At 41.9% G+C, this 19,002-nt stretch overlaps 1 protein-coding gene across 9 annotated transcripts in view; it reads right to left on the reverse strand.

Moving 5' to 3' along the window:
- Nucleotides 1-19,002, reverse strand: part of LOC138491581 (putative serine protease K12H4.7) — a 1,111,489-nt gene that overhangs the window by 751,043 nt on the left and 341,444 nt on the right. For all 9 annotated transcript variants that reach the window (XM_069618167.1, XM_069618163.1, XM_069618161.1 and 6 more), the window contains one exon: nt 5,520-5,655. In XM_069618167.1, the coding sequence (XP_069474268.1) occupies nt 5,520-5,655 (136 nt within the window). The remainder of the gene's footprint in view (nt 1-5,519; nt 5,656-19,002) is intronic.

Consider the following 19,002-nt stretch of genomic DNA (forward strand, 5'->3'; position numbering starts at 1 on the left):
TCCAGATTTTTTCATAGCGTCGTTTCTCCTGTCTGATAGCCTTAAGGTGAGGAGAGAACCAATTGTTCACATGTTTGCGAGGTCTTTCTCACTTTGAGAGGTGCTATGGCATCAAGGGAGGATAGCATTACTTTATTGTACAGATCTACCATAGTTGAGGGATCTGTATGATCGGGAATAGCGTTAAGAGTAGGTAGGATCAGAGGAATAAGGTTTTCAGGAGTGATGTTTCTCTTATTTCTAGTTGGGGCAGCTGGAGCTATGCTGTTGGGTTATAGCGGTGGTGTGGGCTCTAGGGAGAATGTGGCCAGGTAATGATCAGACCACGGCTGTGGAATTATAGAGACTGTAAGTGGGCAGTTATGCACAGCTAGCCAGTCCAAGGTTCTACCTTTGGTATGGGTAGGAGCTGTGATTTTCTGAGTGAAACCTAGTTCCTCTAGGGAGATTATGCGATATAACATTTGTTAGGTCCTCTTCGAAAGATCCTAATGGACCAGGAGGTCTGTATATTAGGTGAATGGATAGAGTCTGCATGTTAGATAGAGTTAACTTAGCCGTTAGGGATTCACAAGAGCGTATGTTGTGTGGTGGTGAGAGATTCACTGATAGGTTGGTTTTAGCTGTAATAGCAAGGCCACCTCCTCGAGAGGTAGTACGGTCGAGCCTTAGGAGGGTGTAGTCGTCTGGCACGGCTAGCAAAATTCCTGGGCCAGCTGCTGGGTGGAGCCAAGATTCGTTAACAGCTAAGAGGTCCATTTTATTGTGTAGTAGGTCAGCTACGTCAGTAGCATGAGCTACCATAGAGCGTGAATATATAAGATCAGCTCTCATCCCAGACTGAACTGGTTTCGGGATAGCAAGTTGTGTTTTAGGTTTGCATTTCGGGAGAAGGATAGGTTCTCGGAAGAGTCTGCTGTTGAGTTGGAGTGGGTTCCGGTGATGGCTTGAATCGCGCAGGCTGCGAGTGGCGTTACTGTGCGCTGGTTTGGTTAGAGGGTCATAGAGCCTAGGTAGTCTAGCACGTAATTTAAGGTTCCTCTGTGAAACAGTGCAGGGTATGGTGATCATGACAACCTGTTTGAAGGCATTCGGTGCTGGCACAGGTGGGGTAGATTAAGGAACATGGTGTGGTCATGTAAGCTAGTAACGTATAGGAGAGTTCTTAGTAGGACAGTGTAAAGCATTGGGAGATACATTGTATAAAATGAACTAGTAAGGAGTCAAGCAAAGTACAGAAGATGTCCATACATAATAACATGGGTGGGGACCAAGTGCTATTCAGTGGTGTAAAAGCAGTCTAGGGCTAACGAGCTATGAATGCACAAATAAAGGAGCATCTAGATTTGAATTTCAGCAATCAGGGCTAAAGTAGGCCAAATACAGTATGCACAAACAGTGGGGCAACTAGATCCGAATTTCAGCAATCAGGGCTAAAGTAAGCTAAATACAGTATGCACAAACAGTGGGGCAACTAGATTCGAATTTCAGCAATCAGGGCTAGAGTTAGTATATATGCAGCAGAGAGGCAGCTATCGTTAGGATGTGTGCAGTGCTTAACGAGCAGAGTAATTAGTCAGATATGCACATGCAGACATGATTTCACATATGGCACAGCTCTCTGCATGTCCTTACATACTGATCATGCAATAGTTTAAAAATGCACAATTTGCATTTGTGCTGTTAAAGAATGAAAACGGGCCTTTTCTTGCATCTTTACATGTAGTATTTACCAATTCAGTTCTCGGCATATCCTCAGCATCAACCAGCCAGTCTCTAGATTCAATTAAAAGGCATTTGAAATGTTTGTAGTTCGAGGGATTTTCTTTTACTTTGTTAAAGTATGTTCTCTGGTAGACGCAGGCAGTCATTTGCATTTCACATTTTAGAGGGGAACCCTTTTCATCATGGTATCAAGCAAGACGCACTATGAAATAGGAAGCATACTTATGTGAATGGTGGCTCTCTTGCTTGTCAGGATGTCAGATATCAAAAGCCATCCTTGTGTCCAAACATGCTATCCTGACCCTCACACTACAAACAAAATAATAAAGTGAGAAGGGAAATGTCTTTAACCTGCTATTGACAAAAGGTTTTCATAAATGAAAAATACAATAGCACCAACAAAAATGTAGTTGGTTCCAGAGGGATAATCCCTTCCCCTGGATTCTGCAATGGGATGGCAAGGTCTCTAGTTTCAATAGTTCTGTGCATTTTCCTCACAACAATTCTTTTTTTTTAACCAACTTTATTTTCATTTTTGTTTTTAACGTAAGACAACAGTTAGCCTTCGGTTACAGCAGTATTACAACCATTATCATCTGTATAAACAAATTATTTAACCTACTTGAACTTTGACATTGAGACTATTATCGTCTTCCAACTCGCACCCTCCCCCCCCCCCCCCGAGTACCCCCACCCTCGCCCACCCTTCCCACCCCCTTCCCATAGAGTTATCTGAACCAAACTGAACCAAGGTTATAACCAAAGCAAAGCAGTTTCCTGAGCTCATCCCTCCTCCTTGTCTTCTGCTGTCTTTATCTGATATGGACGTTTCTTAGAATCCTGGGTTTAAAGAATTGAGCCTCCCTCTCCCCCACATAGTCCTGAAGTATATCCTATATCGCTAAGAATTTCAGGTATGTCCCTGACTTTGTGACGCAAATGTTCTCCATTGCCATAACTCCCCACACTTTCATCCACCACCATGGGGCTGTAGGGCCTTCCACTGTCAACAATTCTTTAACACAAGTTCCTTCTTTGTTCAACAAACATTGTCCTTTCTTGTTCTTTCTTGTAGGTTTGCAATTTGCATGGTGTATTCCCCAGCAGGACGCTATGCACTTCCAATTACCTGGTATACTCCTCTGCCAGGACTTCCCTCTTGTTCTATAGTTCTTTATATCAAAAACTGCATATACCATTCTTGGTTCAGTATATCCGTCTGTTTCAATGTTCGTTTAAGCTTTTCCCCCACATTCATGCACTGTCATCCCAGCCATGCACTCATAGGTTATTGGGGTTTGGATTTACACTCTGTGCTTTTTACAGTAACAATTTTCTTATTGTTTCTGTCTTCGCAATTTCATCACGTTCAAATCATCATTGCTGTAGTCGCTGAAGCACCCCAGGGTCCCCACTTTGTTTGCGCTGACTTAATTTAACACTATAGTGTCCGGAAAATCGGTGACTAGAGCAGGGGTCTAAAACCTTTGGCTCTCCAGATGTTTTGCACTACAAATAACTGATTTCAGCATTCAGACCGTCAAGTCCAAAGCGTGATGCACAAAAGAGCATCACACTTAGGCCGACGCACAGTACGTCTCGCTTCAGGCCAACGGACTGCAGACCAGAAGTGTGGACGCTGCAGGGACCGGTGAGATAAGTGGTTGGTGGGGGAACTAGAGAAAAGAGTGGCAGGTTGAGGTGGCTTTGGGGGGGCGCACAGGAGGAAAGAGGTGGAGGCCCCCCAAATATGCACAAGGGGATGAGAAAAAAAAAATCGAGTGATATTAAAGCGAAAGGCCTTGGCTGGGCGGCCCTTGGGACGTTGCTCTTTTAGATGTGACATTAGGACCTAGATTACAACTAACATTAGCAATGGTAAACAAAGTCAATGATGAGGATTCATGGCAGTTACAGTCCAAAACATATGGAGAGCAGCCGCAGATTGTACTGGACTAGGGTAATTCAACAACTGATGTTCGAAAGAAAACTTCCTCGTACCGTGGTGCAGAAGTATGTTGGTGGTTGATATTTTATATATTGGAGGAAGGGCAATTTAATCCATGTGGTTTGTCAAGTATTTGTGGCATGTTCTTTGAAAAGAAGGCCAGCATAAATGTAGAATGTAGTTTGCCTGTGAGGGCTGGTGTGAAGATTTCCTGGCCATATTGCTGAGCCTGAATTTTTATGGAAATGGGAACACCTGCCATTCACGAGCACAATTTCTGTTTTATGTGAGTTTAGGTTGAGAGGGTTGGAAGGCATCCATCAATGGCATGGTCTGAGTTTTAGCATGTCCATCAAAGAGGACATTGAGGTGATTTTGCGTGTCATGATGGTATTAATCAATTATATTTTGGTTGCCATGCACGACATACCTGGTGTTCTACTGGCAGGTTGACTATTGTTAGAAAGACAACTGAGCACTGGGGATGTGGCTGGTCACTGGCTAAAGTATTCTGAAATGCCATTAGGAAAGATTAATGTGCGTTTGAAAGGAAACCAGATGAGCACCGTGGAACAGTGCACTTGATACTCTTTCAGCTGGACATCGCCGACAGGAGAGCCTTGCTGTCTATCTTGTCAAAGGTAGCAGATAGACTCAGAGGACAAGCAAACATGGGTTTACTGAGTCAGAAACACTGAGAATATCCCTGAAAACTTGTATTGTGGTTTACTCTTACCACTTGAGCGAAATCACAGCTGGTAGATTTTCTTTACATAACAATTGTAAATATGTAAACCAGGAAATGAAGTTGTTTGATAAGGTTGCAACCGAAATTTTGCACTCGGTTGTAGATATGCATCTTGGAACAGGGTTTTATGGGTCCTGTTGGATGAAGGGATCCCTTGCCTTTCCAGGTTCTTGGCCGTTTTTTATGCCCTGCTTCAATCCCTCAAAATAATCCAGCTAATGGTAGAGAGTACAAACATCTGTTATGGCATGTTTTGATATTTTGGATTTAGATAGAAAAATATAAAATAGCAGGAAAATTTGCAGCATGTATATTCACCAACACAATGCCCCTTTGTAGCTGGGCGCGGGGCAACACTGTTACATATATCCTCAAATAAACGCACCATTTCAGTGAGCAGCAATAACATTTATGGCATTCTTTCTTTCTGAAAGCAGTCTGCAAAACGGTCGCCAGAAATGGGAGGCACATAAGGAGTTTCATTGCAGTGCAGAGGCGTTGTTACAGGGGGGTGGGGGGAGTATTTTGAGGGGGCTATAGCCCTGGGTCTTTTGGTTGTAGCCCTAGATAGAAGGTTGGCAACCATCCACCCCCACTGCACGTTCACAGTAGAGATAGACAATGCCTATGAGTGAAGAAGGCATTGTCTATCGTACAGTGGGCTGAAAAAAGCGGGGAAATGCCACCTCCGCCCTAATAGACCAGCCGAGACTGGTCATGCTGCTGACCACTGGTTGAAGTGCTCTTTGTCATGTGCCCAGGAAGGTGCTAGTCAGTCCTATTTTTATCAGCAGATTAACAAAGGGACTCATTTTTAACAGAAGGTATTACTTCAGCTGGTTCATATATATCACCCTATGTGCAGCAACGAGTTTTATACAACCCGGAAGGGATATCAAATGCCAACATTTCCTATACCATACACAATGCTGAAAAAATAAGATTCGAACACTAACATCTGTTTGATAATGTGCTAGTATTCAATATAGCTGGAAAATTGATTGGTGCTGACAATCGACTTATACAATGAAGTCTATACTTTGCGAATAATGGATATTTCTTTAAAACGTGTAACTCTTTGCATTAGAAGCTGCTTACTTAAAATCCTTTGTAATCTTCCCATAATTGGCCTTGTCTAGTAGCATCATTACCAGCGTCTCGGAGGCAGTTTTCACAGTTTGCGGACAATCAATGTTGTAAGAAGCTAGGGATTGTTGAACAACTTCCAGATATCCTACAATAAACAACATACATGTCACCATGTTTTAAAAACATTCACATGTAAACGTCCCTAGTTTTTATTTTAATTTAGCAATTAAATTAAACATCAGAAACCGAGTGAACGTGGCGAAACAGAATACCATTGAAGGCAGCCATTGCGTTAGTTACTGCCAACACAGCACAGTAAAGGTTATTCAGAGATCAAATAGAGTGGAACAAGGGTAGAACAAGCTTTGCACTTTTGATATACGATAGCTCTTCAAAAATGTACAATATGGTAGCCAACTCGTACATGTAACGGACGGGAAGCGTGCTTTAAAGCACAATCTTTGACCGAGGTGACATGATAAACAAGCTTTGGCAATGCCAACAGTTTGGGCTTTTGTGTATGCGTGGTAAAGGCACTTGCTAATACTAATACACAAGCCAAAACTGTTGGCTTTTCAAATGCTTGTTTTTAGTTTGGGCTAATATTGCATTCAAATACCGATTCATGTGTACATAGTGAGAAGGGCTTTTGAATAGGGGCACATAGAAAAGACATTGTGGGGTATTACACTGTATGGTTATAAGGCCACCCATTGCTTGCCCATTGCTTGGCTAATCCTACCGCTTCCTGCCTTTCCCCTCCCACAAGTTCTCTGCATGGGAACCCTGAGGTCTTAGCTCTTCCATGCTGGCGGCTGTATTGGAGATGCACTTAATTGCTAGCTTGTGAGGAAAAGCCTTGATTCACCAAAACCAAGTCATGTAACGCTTAAAAAATATTTTGAAAATATTTTACTTTTCCAAAGAGAATATGTATTCGTTAAAACATGTATCCAAATTGTAACTTGTTAACAGCTCCAAAGATTTTTGTGTTAATTATAAACATTTTGGTTTCCTTAGTAACTGAGCCACAGAGGTGAGTCACAAAAAATCCTTTTCCAAGAAGCCAGCTGCATTCAGTGTCAGCCGCATGAAAACATGTGTTGTATTCTTCTCGTTTGCTCGGGTAATGGGTGGTGGGTGCGTCGCAGGTCACTGTTGGGGCTGCCGAGCTGGAAGGCTCCCTCCTCCCCTCACACCCACTGCCCATGGACAAGGTGGATGCAGTCACTCTGAAGCTCCTTGCCCTGCCCCAGCCCTACCCTGGGAGTGGGAGCACCTACAAATCACAGCTCTCTGAGGCCTAGCCATTTCAGAACATTTTGAAGCATTTCATTATACATATAAGTTCCTGTGTTCCAAAGAGTTGTCAAAATGAAGGTTCTTCACAAACAGTCTTGCTAGTGAAATTGTGCGTGCAAGCCTAATGGATGCAGCGAAAATAGCACTCCTTACATACGCAAAAAGCAGACATGCCAGGGACCAGAGATGCATACTTAATTAACTCTGTCTCACATGGTATCTAATGTTCTCTGTGCTGGGAGTAAAGGGTCACTGGGAGGTGCCATTAGCACCCATCACTCTCACGCTTGAGAAAGGCAAGGTTTGCAGACAATGTGCAAGTTAATTACAAGGAGGGGGCGTCCATGTGCTCATGGGGATGAGCAAACACTGGTACACTAAAATTAGGTGTTGCTTGTTATGGTATATTTGTAAAGCGCCTATACACAAGGCAAGTGTTTCAAAACGCTCAAGTGGGGAGGGACAAGGGGAAAACAACAACAGTCATTCAGAGCCCATGAATTTCTGAACGATACAAGTCTGCACAAGCAGAGTAAGTGCATATAATACAGTTAACAGTGTAGGTAACAGCAAATAGGTCTGAAGACAAATCTGCAGTTTTTCCAAGTGCATTGAGGCGCTACCATGCAAGGAGGGGAGACACGGAATGATAGACAGATGATCTTCAGGCATGGTATGTTCAGATTGTGCCAGTGCATAGGCGGTATAGGAGAGGGGGGATCCAGGTGCGCCCAGTCAGTCAGAAACTGGGTAAGTGCTGAGATGCCATTCTCATGGGTCCTTGACCAAGTCTAGTAGCGATGATGAAGTGGAGGTCCAGAGGCAAGTGCAAGGGGACTGGTGAGGGTGTCAGGGACCTGTGACACTCTGAGGTACACCGGGCAGTCGACAAGCTGTGTGGCAAGGAGGAAGAGAGGGATAGATCGGAGAGAGGGGCTAAGCAGGGTAGAAGGAGAGAGAAGCAAGAGGATAGAGGCATTTCTTAAGGAGTTTCCAGGAAATCCAGCTCAAGATGGAAGGCAGCAGGGAGGCTATTCCAGAGGAAGGCCCCTACTGAGGATAACGATCTCCCTCCAAATCTCTGCTTGGAGAACCGGCTCACTCACAGAAGGTCGGAGGTAGATGAGCAGAGGGCTCGGGAGGGAGAGTATTTAGGTAGGCATTGTTGCAGATAGGTAGGTCCCAGGCCTCAGAAAGTCTTGTGGACAATGCAGACAGTCTTGAACTTGATCCTTGCAGCCACTGGGAGCCAGTGGAGGGATTTTAGCACCGGAGAGATGCGGTCCTGGGGCTTGAAGCCAAGGATAAGTTTTGTGGTTCTGTTCTGGATGAGTTGTTGTGGTTGTTATACTTTTGGCTTTGATGTGTTTTTGTGAAGTGAGATGTTGCATCTAACTTGCATTCGATATGCCTCCACGAAGAGGGAATGCATGTGATAAATGTGCTGGTAGTGTAACGTAGCATGCTGACTGAAGCCATGTGGCAGTTGGTGCCTGTAGAGGAACGGCGGTAGGTGTTCACTGGTATCCTGCGACCAAAAAGTAATCAAGCTATTTTTTAGATCGGCACAAGGGTCTTGTAGACTAGAAAGACCTGCATGGTGTGCTTTAAAAATTAAAATTGGATAGTCTCTCCGTGCTTTTAAAAAGGTACATATCTGAGCTCTCATCTTTTCAGCATGTTACATGCTGCAGCAGTCTCTGTGGAAAAGAGCAGCGCACTTCAGAAATGGAGACTATTTCTCCCTCTGCACAGGGTTCTGATGTTGAAAATCGAGGTCTCCAGCATGCCATTGGTAAACCGTGCCTTTTCTTATTAAACTGTCCTTTCCACTGCAGAGAAGGCAGCTTTTTATATGTTGACTAATATGGCCACTTTTTATCCCCACGCTTGATTTACCATTTGCAACCGGCCACACACCACGATATCAAATGTAGTTCAGGGCAAAAGAAAGCTATATTCTATTCCCAGCCATAATGCCTCAGATCAGTCTCTTACTAAATGCCTTGTTTCCACTGTGATCTAGGGTTGGACTGGGCCCAAACTCACTTTTGTTTCCTTTTAGAAATAAGAGTAAACAAATCATTGTCTTCTGATCAGTATATCGTTGCATGATGGGTTTGAGTTGGGCTTCTAATACACAGCTATCTTCCTGTGTTGTCTAAGGGTCATTTCCCTCTGCAATGGAGGCTTCAATGGACGGTTCTTCTTCTCTCAAACCGAAGATCAAGGACCGTGTTTCTGTTCTTTGGTCCAGATTACCTTTCACCTTTCTCATTGAATGCTTTTTTGTGCTTTTTTTGGTGTTTTCCCTTAGAGGTTCCCCCTGCTTGCGCTATCTAGAAGCCAAAACTATTGCATTACAGTGCAAATGGGGAGAAATGGCATATGAGGAGGGACACAAAGCTTGAAGGTGTTTGGTTATTTGCCAACCCATTGACTGCCCCCAGCCACGCTAATCCCTATGGCCTTTCCCATCCAGTACCTGCCACTCCCCAGCCAAAACACCTCCTTCATGGAAACTCATTGAGCTCGCTTCCATCAAACCTTTCTCTTGAAGTGCCTGCCAGTGTTTTTCAAAGCAGTTTAGTGGATAGTAAAGGGAGGGACAAGTGGCGGGGCAGCGTTTGATGCCAGGGGGAACAAATGTTCCTTGATGGGGGCACCAGCATTGTAAACAATTCAAGGTCCATTGCTCCATTGAGGCTAGTTAATATTTTCAGTGAACGGCTTTAACATCGCTCAGCTAATGACCATAGCGAGGGTGCCATAAGCAAAGCAGGGGTGCTGAAGGGCATTTCTCTACCACCTCCCATTAACAATTTACAACACCATTTATAAGAACAAAATGGGATGAAAGATGTACACTTTACAATTAGATCTGTAGTCCAAAACAGGAAATAGTTCAATAGATGTTAGGCGCCCAAACACACATACATTTATCCACGTATATATGCGCACATACATGCTCAGAAACTCATTGAAACACACACTCAAACATGTATAATCACTTCAACAAAAACCCTTGCCTTTGCACATGGTCATCTGCCGAGTCTTCCCTGAGCAGTGCAGCCTGAAAGAATTCAGTGAAGGATTGGAACATGTCGGGCATAGGGCACAGCCGAGGTGGAGAACTCAGCTTGGGGGTTATTGGGGGATAGTGTGCAGCACCTAGAGGTGGGTTTGGGGATTGGGCAGCAGTAAGAGTAGAGAAACCTCATAATGCTCACATCAGAAACAATACAACAAACTAGGGAAAAAGGTCCAGCACACCTCTTGCAAGGAGAACAAGGTTTACTCCCATAAAAAGATAAGTACGCAATAGCAAAGAACTCTGCTGTCACAGAGCACTCTCACGAAATAAGCATAAGAAATAAATTATAAGGACACACAGCGTCAACAGTGATGTAATGTACTTGGGTTACAAATCAGAGTAGCTGGTTGGTGCCACCCTCTACATATACAGCCGGCTCCATAAGGGATACCAGCCCATTGGTCCGAGCTTCTCCTATCCATCTTCTTCCACGTGGGCTTCTTCGCACGTCACTGGGCATCAAGCTGCTTAATTGGCAGTTCTAAATATAAAACATTTCACTCTCTATCTGTAACCCAATGTGCATCTGGTACACAGACCAGGGCGCAGAGGATATTTTGAGGTCAATATAGATTACAAATCCCAGCTCCATCCGAGATGCGTCAGGGCCATTTCAGTTCTTCCCACATACATTTGTTACTCCCCCCCCCCCGCAACTTGCAGCACAAATCACAGGGGTCTGGAGATTCTGCTATGCTTTTTCTGTTAGATTGGCGATCTAACAGCTTTATGGTTGCTGGTCTGGGACTGACCTGTGCTCTGGAATGTTGGGGTCTTGGAATAGGGGCATCTGGGCACTATAACTTATGGTTTGGGCTAGGGGAGGTCAGAGGCTCATGCCCTCCTTCTAGTGGGATAACTGGTCACATGGAGCTCTCGGCCCCTTTATGGCCTTGCAGGGTGCATTCTTTCTGAGTTGCACATGCTGTTTAGTATGAATCACCATGGATTTGGCCTTTCCCACTGCAGCCCAAGCTACAACCAACTTCTACATTCACACATGCATTTCTATGTTTCGCATCTGGGTCTACTGCCCTAGCTGCAGTGCAGTGCCAGTCCTCAATTTAAAGATGGCTGCTGTTTTCTAAGATGGCATTTCATTTTCTAGTGCAACCTACACTCGTCACATAATCTACCTACAATTCAGATTCTATTGGCATGCCCTCTCCCCTTCAATCTCCCCAAGCATCTGAAACACACTGTTAGGTGCCTGCTGCATTCTGAGACTCTTGGGGGCCTGGGACGATCACCCCTGCTTCTCAACATTCCCCCTTTCATTAACGAACTTCCACGTAAGTCTTTTTCTCTCCTCCTCCTACATTTTCTCCCTTTCCAACCTCTCAGCTGCAAAATATGGTGGTGTTCCCTCCTTTACACACTTGCCGTAAGCTTTCCCCTGATTGCGCATGCTGTTTTGGGGTGCACGAGATAGATATATATATATATTAGCTTTTGTACAGAGCCTGCGGTAGTGGCCCTGTAGTTATGGTTAAGTTGCTCAACCCATAGGAAGAGCACTTTATAGGTGGCTTATAACTTCGCCGCCCCCACCCCCCCGGATGAATTCTCACAAAACTTTGCAAAGAAAGTATATGGCCCAGTCAGATTGATTCAGCAAAATCTGGTGAGGTTTCGTTATGGTGGGCAAAGGTATAGGGGGGTCCCAAAAGTGTGCTTTTGTAAATTTGGTGTAAATCCATCCAGTAGTTATTTTTAAACAAGCAAAAAGTTGGTAAAATATTAGTGTTATCTGGGTTCGCCATGAGGGCTCACTGCCCTGTTCGGTCCACGGACATGCCTCTGATTGGTCCAGGGACCATAGTGATGTTCGCGGACATCGGACGCGCCCGCTGATTGGATGGTGAAAAGTGCAAGGGCTGTCAATTTTGGAAACCATGTTGGGTTCACAGACAGTCGTGGCAGACTGCGGACAGCGTGCTGTGGCAAAAGTCTGGAAAACACATTTTGGGTAATTTGGTGGTAAAAAGAGGGGCTGGGAAAGGGTGAGGGGGTAAAAATAAATAAGAGGATATGGGGCTATTTTTGTAATTAGAAAAGGGTAGGGCAGGTGTCGTAGCGGTCCACAGACAGTGCTGTGAATTGACAACTTGGAAAAGACATTTGTGGTTATTTGATGGCTGAAAGAGGGCTTAGTAATGATATGTAAGTGGAATGCAGATAATGTGCAGCTGTTTTATACGTGAAAAAAGGGTTTGGAAATGCAGATAAGTCCGCTGTCAATTTCGCTGTCCGCGGACATCATTTAGATTGCATGGGGCGTCAAGTTGAGTTTTATTAGTTGAAGGTTTATGGTACAAACTTCTTATATAGTCAATTGTATTGTGGTGGTTGTGGCCACTGGCCATGGCCCCCACAGTAGAAATTGGTGTACAGGAATTATAGGTAATTTAGTAGGAGTATGGCCAGAATCACCACAGTAGTAAAATGTGTATAGTAATTATAGGTAATGTAGTGGGAGTACTAAGTGTATGTAATATGGAGGAATAATGTAATTGAACTGTAGATAGTGCTTAGGGTTGTAGTACAATTAAGGATAGCACTCATAGAATATGCTTGTGATTATACGTGTTATGGTTACTTGGTTTCATAGCGCTATGAAGCTAGAATCTCTGGTTTATTTACTGTAGGGAAAAAAACAGTACAATGTGTTAAGCAGGATAGTCTAAAAACTTTAGCTGTATACAAATTTACATGTACATTTAAGACCCTCAAACAGTACATTTTAAGTACTATGTTTGGTGCAACATTATTGTATGACGCACTGCTGTTTTGACATTACATAATCTTTGGGGGAAAGAAATCCATACTGGATTCAAAAAGACAGATTACAATTATGTGAGCGTAAGGGCGATAGTATATTTGTTTGAGGTATGTTGTGATTAAGGGAATGCCTCAAGTAGTTAAATTTGTGTTGGCGTATTCCAACTACATTAGAGGTTAGAAGATGTTTTGTCTTATAAGAATTGAGATGCCGTATTTCAAGTGTTTTGGAAAGAAGGGTATTTTTCAAGTAGTTCGATACCTGTTGGCATATTCTAACTGTTGATTGTGCTATAGTTTAGTGACTAAATTTGGGTTGAAGGAATATTAAGTAGGAATTTGTTAAAATGTCCTGGTAACCTATGTTTTGGAGTAACTGAGGTATTGTTACATTCAAAACAACCACTTCTTTGACATATGCATTGTAGTGCCCTGAAGTGGCTGTGGCACCAGTGTGTAATACTATACCTACTGTTGTGAAGGTTTTCTTTCCAAGAGATACTTAGCTGTGTGTGAAGCCTGTAAGCGTACAGTTATTTTTGGTACCATCTGAATTGTACCTTAGAAGCAACATATAGGCTATGTGACTATTTCTATGGTGTTAAGATTGTATGAATTGCAAAAAGAGCAGTATATGCCAGGATTTGCATTCTGATGAAACTGGTGAAATGGAATGGATTCAGAATTTGGTATGGATACATATACAGATCGTTCATTAGGGATGTGGTCTTGTGAAACATGGTTGCAGAGTGCATGTATGTTTCCATGAGTATGAAATCTGGAAGATTTCATTTATATGGATGTTTTTGGTTTCCAGTACTTGGAGTAAGTACATTAGGAATTCTTGTGGATCTTCCTTTGTGTTTATGGAAAATGTTACCATTCCTGCACGTTAGTCCAATTCTTGCCTTATACCGGAGACACTAAGTTTTGTCATGATTGTTTGTGGAAATTCTATGAAGAATGAGCATTTGCAAATACAACTGGTCCGAGCCGTTTAAGTAAATGTTGTGAACAATTGGTGGCAATTGAGAGAGAAGATTCACTGTTACATTAGCATAAACATGTACTCCTGTTGTGTTGCTGAATTTAATTGGACCAGAGATTTCCGTTTGTGGATCGTTTGATGGGCCTGAAGATCTTTCTGCAGAATCTTTCTTTTCTAATGGATGTGCAGTTAACTTTGAACTAGACAGTTTTGTGGTTTTATAGTTTGATGAAAAAGGAGTTGGTCATTGTTTCCTTAGCGGTATTGTTGGGAGATCTGTTATAGATTCTGTTTGTATTACTTATCATTTTGAAGGTTTCTTTTTCTGAGGTATAGGGTACATATCTAGATGGAGGTGTATAGTGCCCATAGCCTGTTGTATTCCAGGATGCAAGGAATGTCAGCATTGACTTTGTTTGCATCAAAATTAACTGGGAATAGACCAGTGAGTGAACACAGTCGTGAAAATGCTACATAGCTCATACCTTCTTTAAAGACTGGGCGGCCAATGTCCAATGATTATTCTAGGGTTAGACCTTGTCATTTGTGAATAGTGGCAGCATATGCAAGAGATAGAGAAAATTGCTCTCTGCTTATCTACATGTCTTTGAAAAGAGGGAAACATACTATTGTTGGGCCACTTTCTTTAACGTCTGCAAGTTTATCAAAGTGGATGTTGAGAAACTGAATGTTATCATGTCGATATGTTTGGAAGCCAACAACTGTAACAATTGCTCCATTGACTAAACCTTGTTCTACGTCAAGATTACATTTAAGAATACTCTGCAGTTTAGAAATGAAGTCAACATTTTATACAATCCAGTTGCATTGGAGATCCATTTCTATGAGCTATTTTGTCGTGCTATTGCTTGTTGACACATGGGAAGTGCCATGCCATGCACTTCTAGTTTGTCTGTGAGGCTCATATGCAGTATGCGTTGCATTTCTTTTTTCAACATTGGCTCATTGAATTGCCTACCGCTTGCAAGTGTTGGCATAAAGAACATGCATTTTAGATTTTATTGAGTTAATTGTCCCACAACATCAGGAGCAGATGTGTTTTGCCCATATAGCTCATGGATTAGTCTACTATTTAAGACGTATTTTGCAGCTTTAGTAAGCAGACCAGTTATAATGCTTTTTAAAATGTTAGCATAGATGAGGTCTGCAGACTGACGCATGTTTTGAGTTAGTTCTCTGTAGTGAAAATGTTGCCAGAGATTTACATTTCCAATTCTGCCGAGAGTATTGCGGCATTGTTTGTGTCCTAATGTTTTTACAATAGGATGACCTTTCACTGGTGTTAACTGTAGGAGGTCTCTGAAAACAACAACATATTTCCCCCAAACAGTTACTCGTATTTTTTTTTTAGGACTTCTAACATTCTGAGATGAATTAAAGCTAACATGAGGTTGAAAAACATGCTTACCTCATCTATCAGGAGCACTGATCATTTGTAGTATTCTAATTTGTTTTGGTGTTCTAACAGGGAGGAACAGTAGTCAGTGTAAAGTTAAACCTATGTTGTAGGCAGGTAAACCTGTGGGGGGTCTGCTACTACAACCAAAAGGTTAAGTTTTGTAGAAATGTGCTGATTATTTTAATTAAGAATGTTTTACCAGAATCAGCTTCACCACTTTACATACAGGAACAGAGGTGTATAATTTTTACAGCTACAGGTTTTAGTTTCATGTTTAAAACCATGTTCAATTTCTTGAGTGACATCTAGATAAATGGTGAGTTGTTCATCATTTAGCTGTGATTGGAGCACTGACAAGTCTTCTTCAGATTGTTTATATTGATACATGGTATTTTCTACCTCAGTCATGGCTACTTCAGCTTTATTTAGAATGTGTGGTTCTCCAAGTGGTTCTTGGCTTTCTGTACTGTAGGGGAAGGGTTGAATGCCCTCAGGAGTGTCAATGTCTAGTTCAGCTTCAATTTCTTCCTCTTGTTGGTGTTCATTGTCCGACATTTGTTTGAATTGTTTGAAATGGTCATTTGTTACACTGCATTCATTTGCTTTGAACGCAGCTTCAAATGAGTCATAGTCACCTAATCATTTTTTTTCTTTTCTCCAAGGTTTAAAAAGTTGGAGTAGGGCCATATAATACAGTTCTCTATGTTGTGGAGATTTAAATGATAACTTTATATGATTAGACTGGGCTTGGTGAGATTCAATAGGTTTCCTTCACAAGTTGAGACTGAATAATTGCCAGTTGTCTCATTTGGTATGAATTTGTTTTTGTAGGTGTAGTTTTGGGCAATGTCGTACATACATGTTTTCCAAAGCAGTACTTCTGCTTGGGTAGTATGTGTCAATTAAATTGTTTCTTAAAATGTCCTGTTAGTTTGGGATCATTTGTGGCTATTGTTTTATATCTCTTGGTAGCATTTTAGTACTCTTTGTCAGTATGAAGCTGGTCCAAGGTTCAGCCAAACTATGTGTTCAGATTGCCATACAAGGCTGTGCCTGTTAAAAGATCTGCAGCTTCGTAGCACCCGCATTCGCTATGGGAGAGCATTTTTATGCCAAAGCTGTACAATTGTTGTGAGATGATAGGAAATCGCAGACGTCTTTTAGCTCTGTTTTCTCAGCTTTGGCAAGCTAGGATGTGACATATCTTGCATCTGCAATGGAACTGTCTGCAATGTATTGTATCTCTATGTTTGCATTCCACAAGAAGGTAATGACTGCATTGTAATCATTGATGTACTTGGATGCTTCATCCCTTTTAATGTTGTATGCATTTTTAGGGGGACTTGCCTTTTACGCTGTGTCTAACAGACGACATCAAGCTATTTGCTTTTCCTTGTTTGCCAAGTGGCCTAGGGAAGCCAAAGCGACATTTGGTATAGTATTTGCCTTTGTTTGTATATCTACGTTAGTAGTATTTGCCCCACTTATGTTTTTGGAAGAGTAATATTTGTGTATGCAAGTCACTATCTGTGGTTTCTGAAAAGATGTTGCAGGTAATGTATTTTTCAATAAATTGTAAAACAGTGGCATCACTATCATGGCCAAATTTTGGAGTATCTTTAATCGACATATGGATGTGTGGTGCTCCTCTGGATTGATATTCTTTTCTCCAAAAGAAGTGTTGCACATCTCTGAGCGGAGTGCTAGTTTTATTGCAGATAAAGTGCAGCATGGCAATGAAGCGATGGTGAACGTACGTCGATACATTGACAGGGTAAAGAACAGTTCTCCTGGTGTTTTTATATCTATTCAGTCTTTATTTTGATCTGCAGTGTGTAAGAAGTTGTGCAAGTCATCCCATGTGCACTCTGCACAACTTAAAGGAACAAACCATGTGGGTGAGTCTAGGTTCCTTAGCATACAACGTACATCAGAGTGACATCGGAACCAGTATTCCTTTGTACAACGCATGTTTGGCAAGAGATTTGTGATACTTGACTAAACTTCATCTTTGTCTTATTTTTTTATGCAGTTGGGTATCGGATGGGTGTAATGTGTGTGCAACGCTATAAAAGAGCTGATAGTTCACTTTCGAAGAGGAGGTGGAAAATGTATTCAACATTTTGTCTGAATCTGGGGTCTTCAGAATACCATTGTTAAAGTGCGATATTCTGATGCACTAATTTGGTGGAGCTTTCATCCTATTTTCCTCCTTTTCTTGTAGGAAAGAGTAGAGGAAAAGAACGTTTTTCTATACTTTGTTCCCATGTGCTCATTGGGGATCCTTTGGCTTGATGCATTTCATGTGTTTCTAATGCATCGTCAATGGTGTCTTCGCAGTGTAGTGGGTGAATTGTATACTCGTCTAAAATGTTAGCGGCAGTACCATGATCTACATGTTCAAATTGGCGAGTTGCTGGTGAGTCTTCAATTATTTTGGTGGTTTCTCTTAAGATTTCCTCTATGTTTATATCTATTATAGTATTCAATGTTTTCTTTTAGATAATGTAGGACTTGTCTAACTTTGTTTAAGTTGACTAGTTGTTGCCAAATGTGTTTGTCTTTTGTTGGCACACCATTACCTAGCACAATCAAAGATTGATCTATTGGTCATTGTACTGAGAGTTTGTACATTTTCTTTCAGATCTAATGGCAAATAAACTACCTTGCCACAGATGCCCTTTAGTAACTCGAAACACAAGGCCGGCTTCACAAAAGGGGTATGAGCAGAACTACAGCTACGAGATCTTTATTATAGACGGCTTGGTTCAAAGGGAGCATATATATATATATATATATATATATATATGTAGCAAAAGACAACAGAAATCCACAGCAGTCAGGAATTATAAGCTACAACAGTGGAACTGTAATAAACGCCCAAGTACTCTAGACCAAACTTGGTGTTTCAAAAAGTGTTACTTTATTTCATTTTAACATGTGCATCACATAAATGGTTTTAAAATGAGTACATACCATCATAGTGTAGACCAGGTATTGCACAAGACTCACCCAACCGGGTGGATAGCGCCACGCGTTACACTCGACTTGTGTGTTTTGAGTGCATCCATACAAAGAAATTCTGGGCAGATAGTATCATACTTTGGCCCGAGGGATGGCAGACCAAGTAGAAGCAAAAAGCATAGCAGCAGCCTTAATCCTCTTTTATCAGGACAATCAATGACTGGTGAGACTGAGATAGTAGTCTACCAGCAAGCTTAACAGTACAACAGAAATTGGACAAATTGGAGAGCGTGAAAAAGAAGATCTCAAAATGGTGGGAAGTCATGACACTACAGATGTATCTGGAAGCAAAATGTATTCCCAGAGGACTGAGAATCCTTACAATTCCAACTTTTGAAGATATGAATCCGATGCTAATAGAGGAGTGGACAAGCCACACCAACACCTGCTCATCCGGATGATAGAAAGTCTCATAAAATACGCCACACTGGACAGAATCAAACTTATAAAAGAAATCATAAATATGGAAGAACAGCTATTCGCCTCGGACGATGGGGATGAATGTAAAAAGTGCTTGACCACATTGGAAGAGAATTTTGAAAGATTCGAAGGAGAAATACAAGTAAGAAAACAACTTAAATTCAAACAAGACAGGCTGGATTATGAGCAGAGGAGAATATACACCTTTGCAAAAAGATTTGATGGCCCAATCAAAGCAAGGATGGACAAAACAACAGCAAAAAAAATAAACAAAAAAAACAAATCGCAAGCTACCACAGCAGCAGAGGATACAAGCAGATCCGAAGTGGAAATCTCAGATATAGAAGCTACATTTTCAAAAAAGCTACATTTTTTAGACAAGTTCAAACTGTTACATATGGGCAGCAGGATGGACAAAAGGGGAAGAGGTCAAATCAACTGTTCGATGAAGAGGGACAATAGG

This window comes from Ambystoma mexicanum, chromosome 10 (genome assembly GCF_040938575.1).
Source record: "Ambystoma mexicanum isolate Mex_15411 chromosome 10, UKY_AmexF1_1, whole genome shotgun sequence".
In the NCBI taxonomy this organism is placed as follows: Eukaryota; Metazoa; Chordata; class Amphibia; order Caudata; family Ambystomatidae; genus Ambystoma; species Ambystoma mexicanum.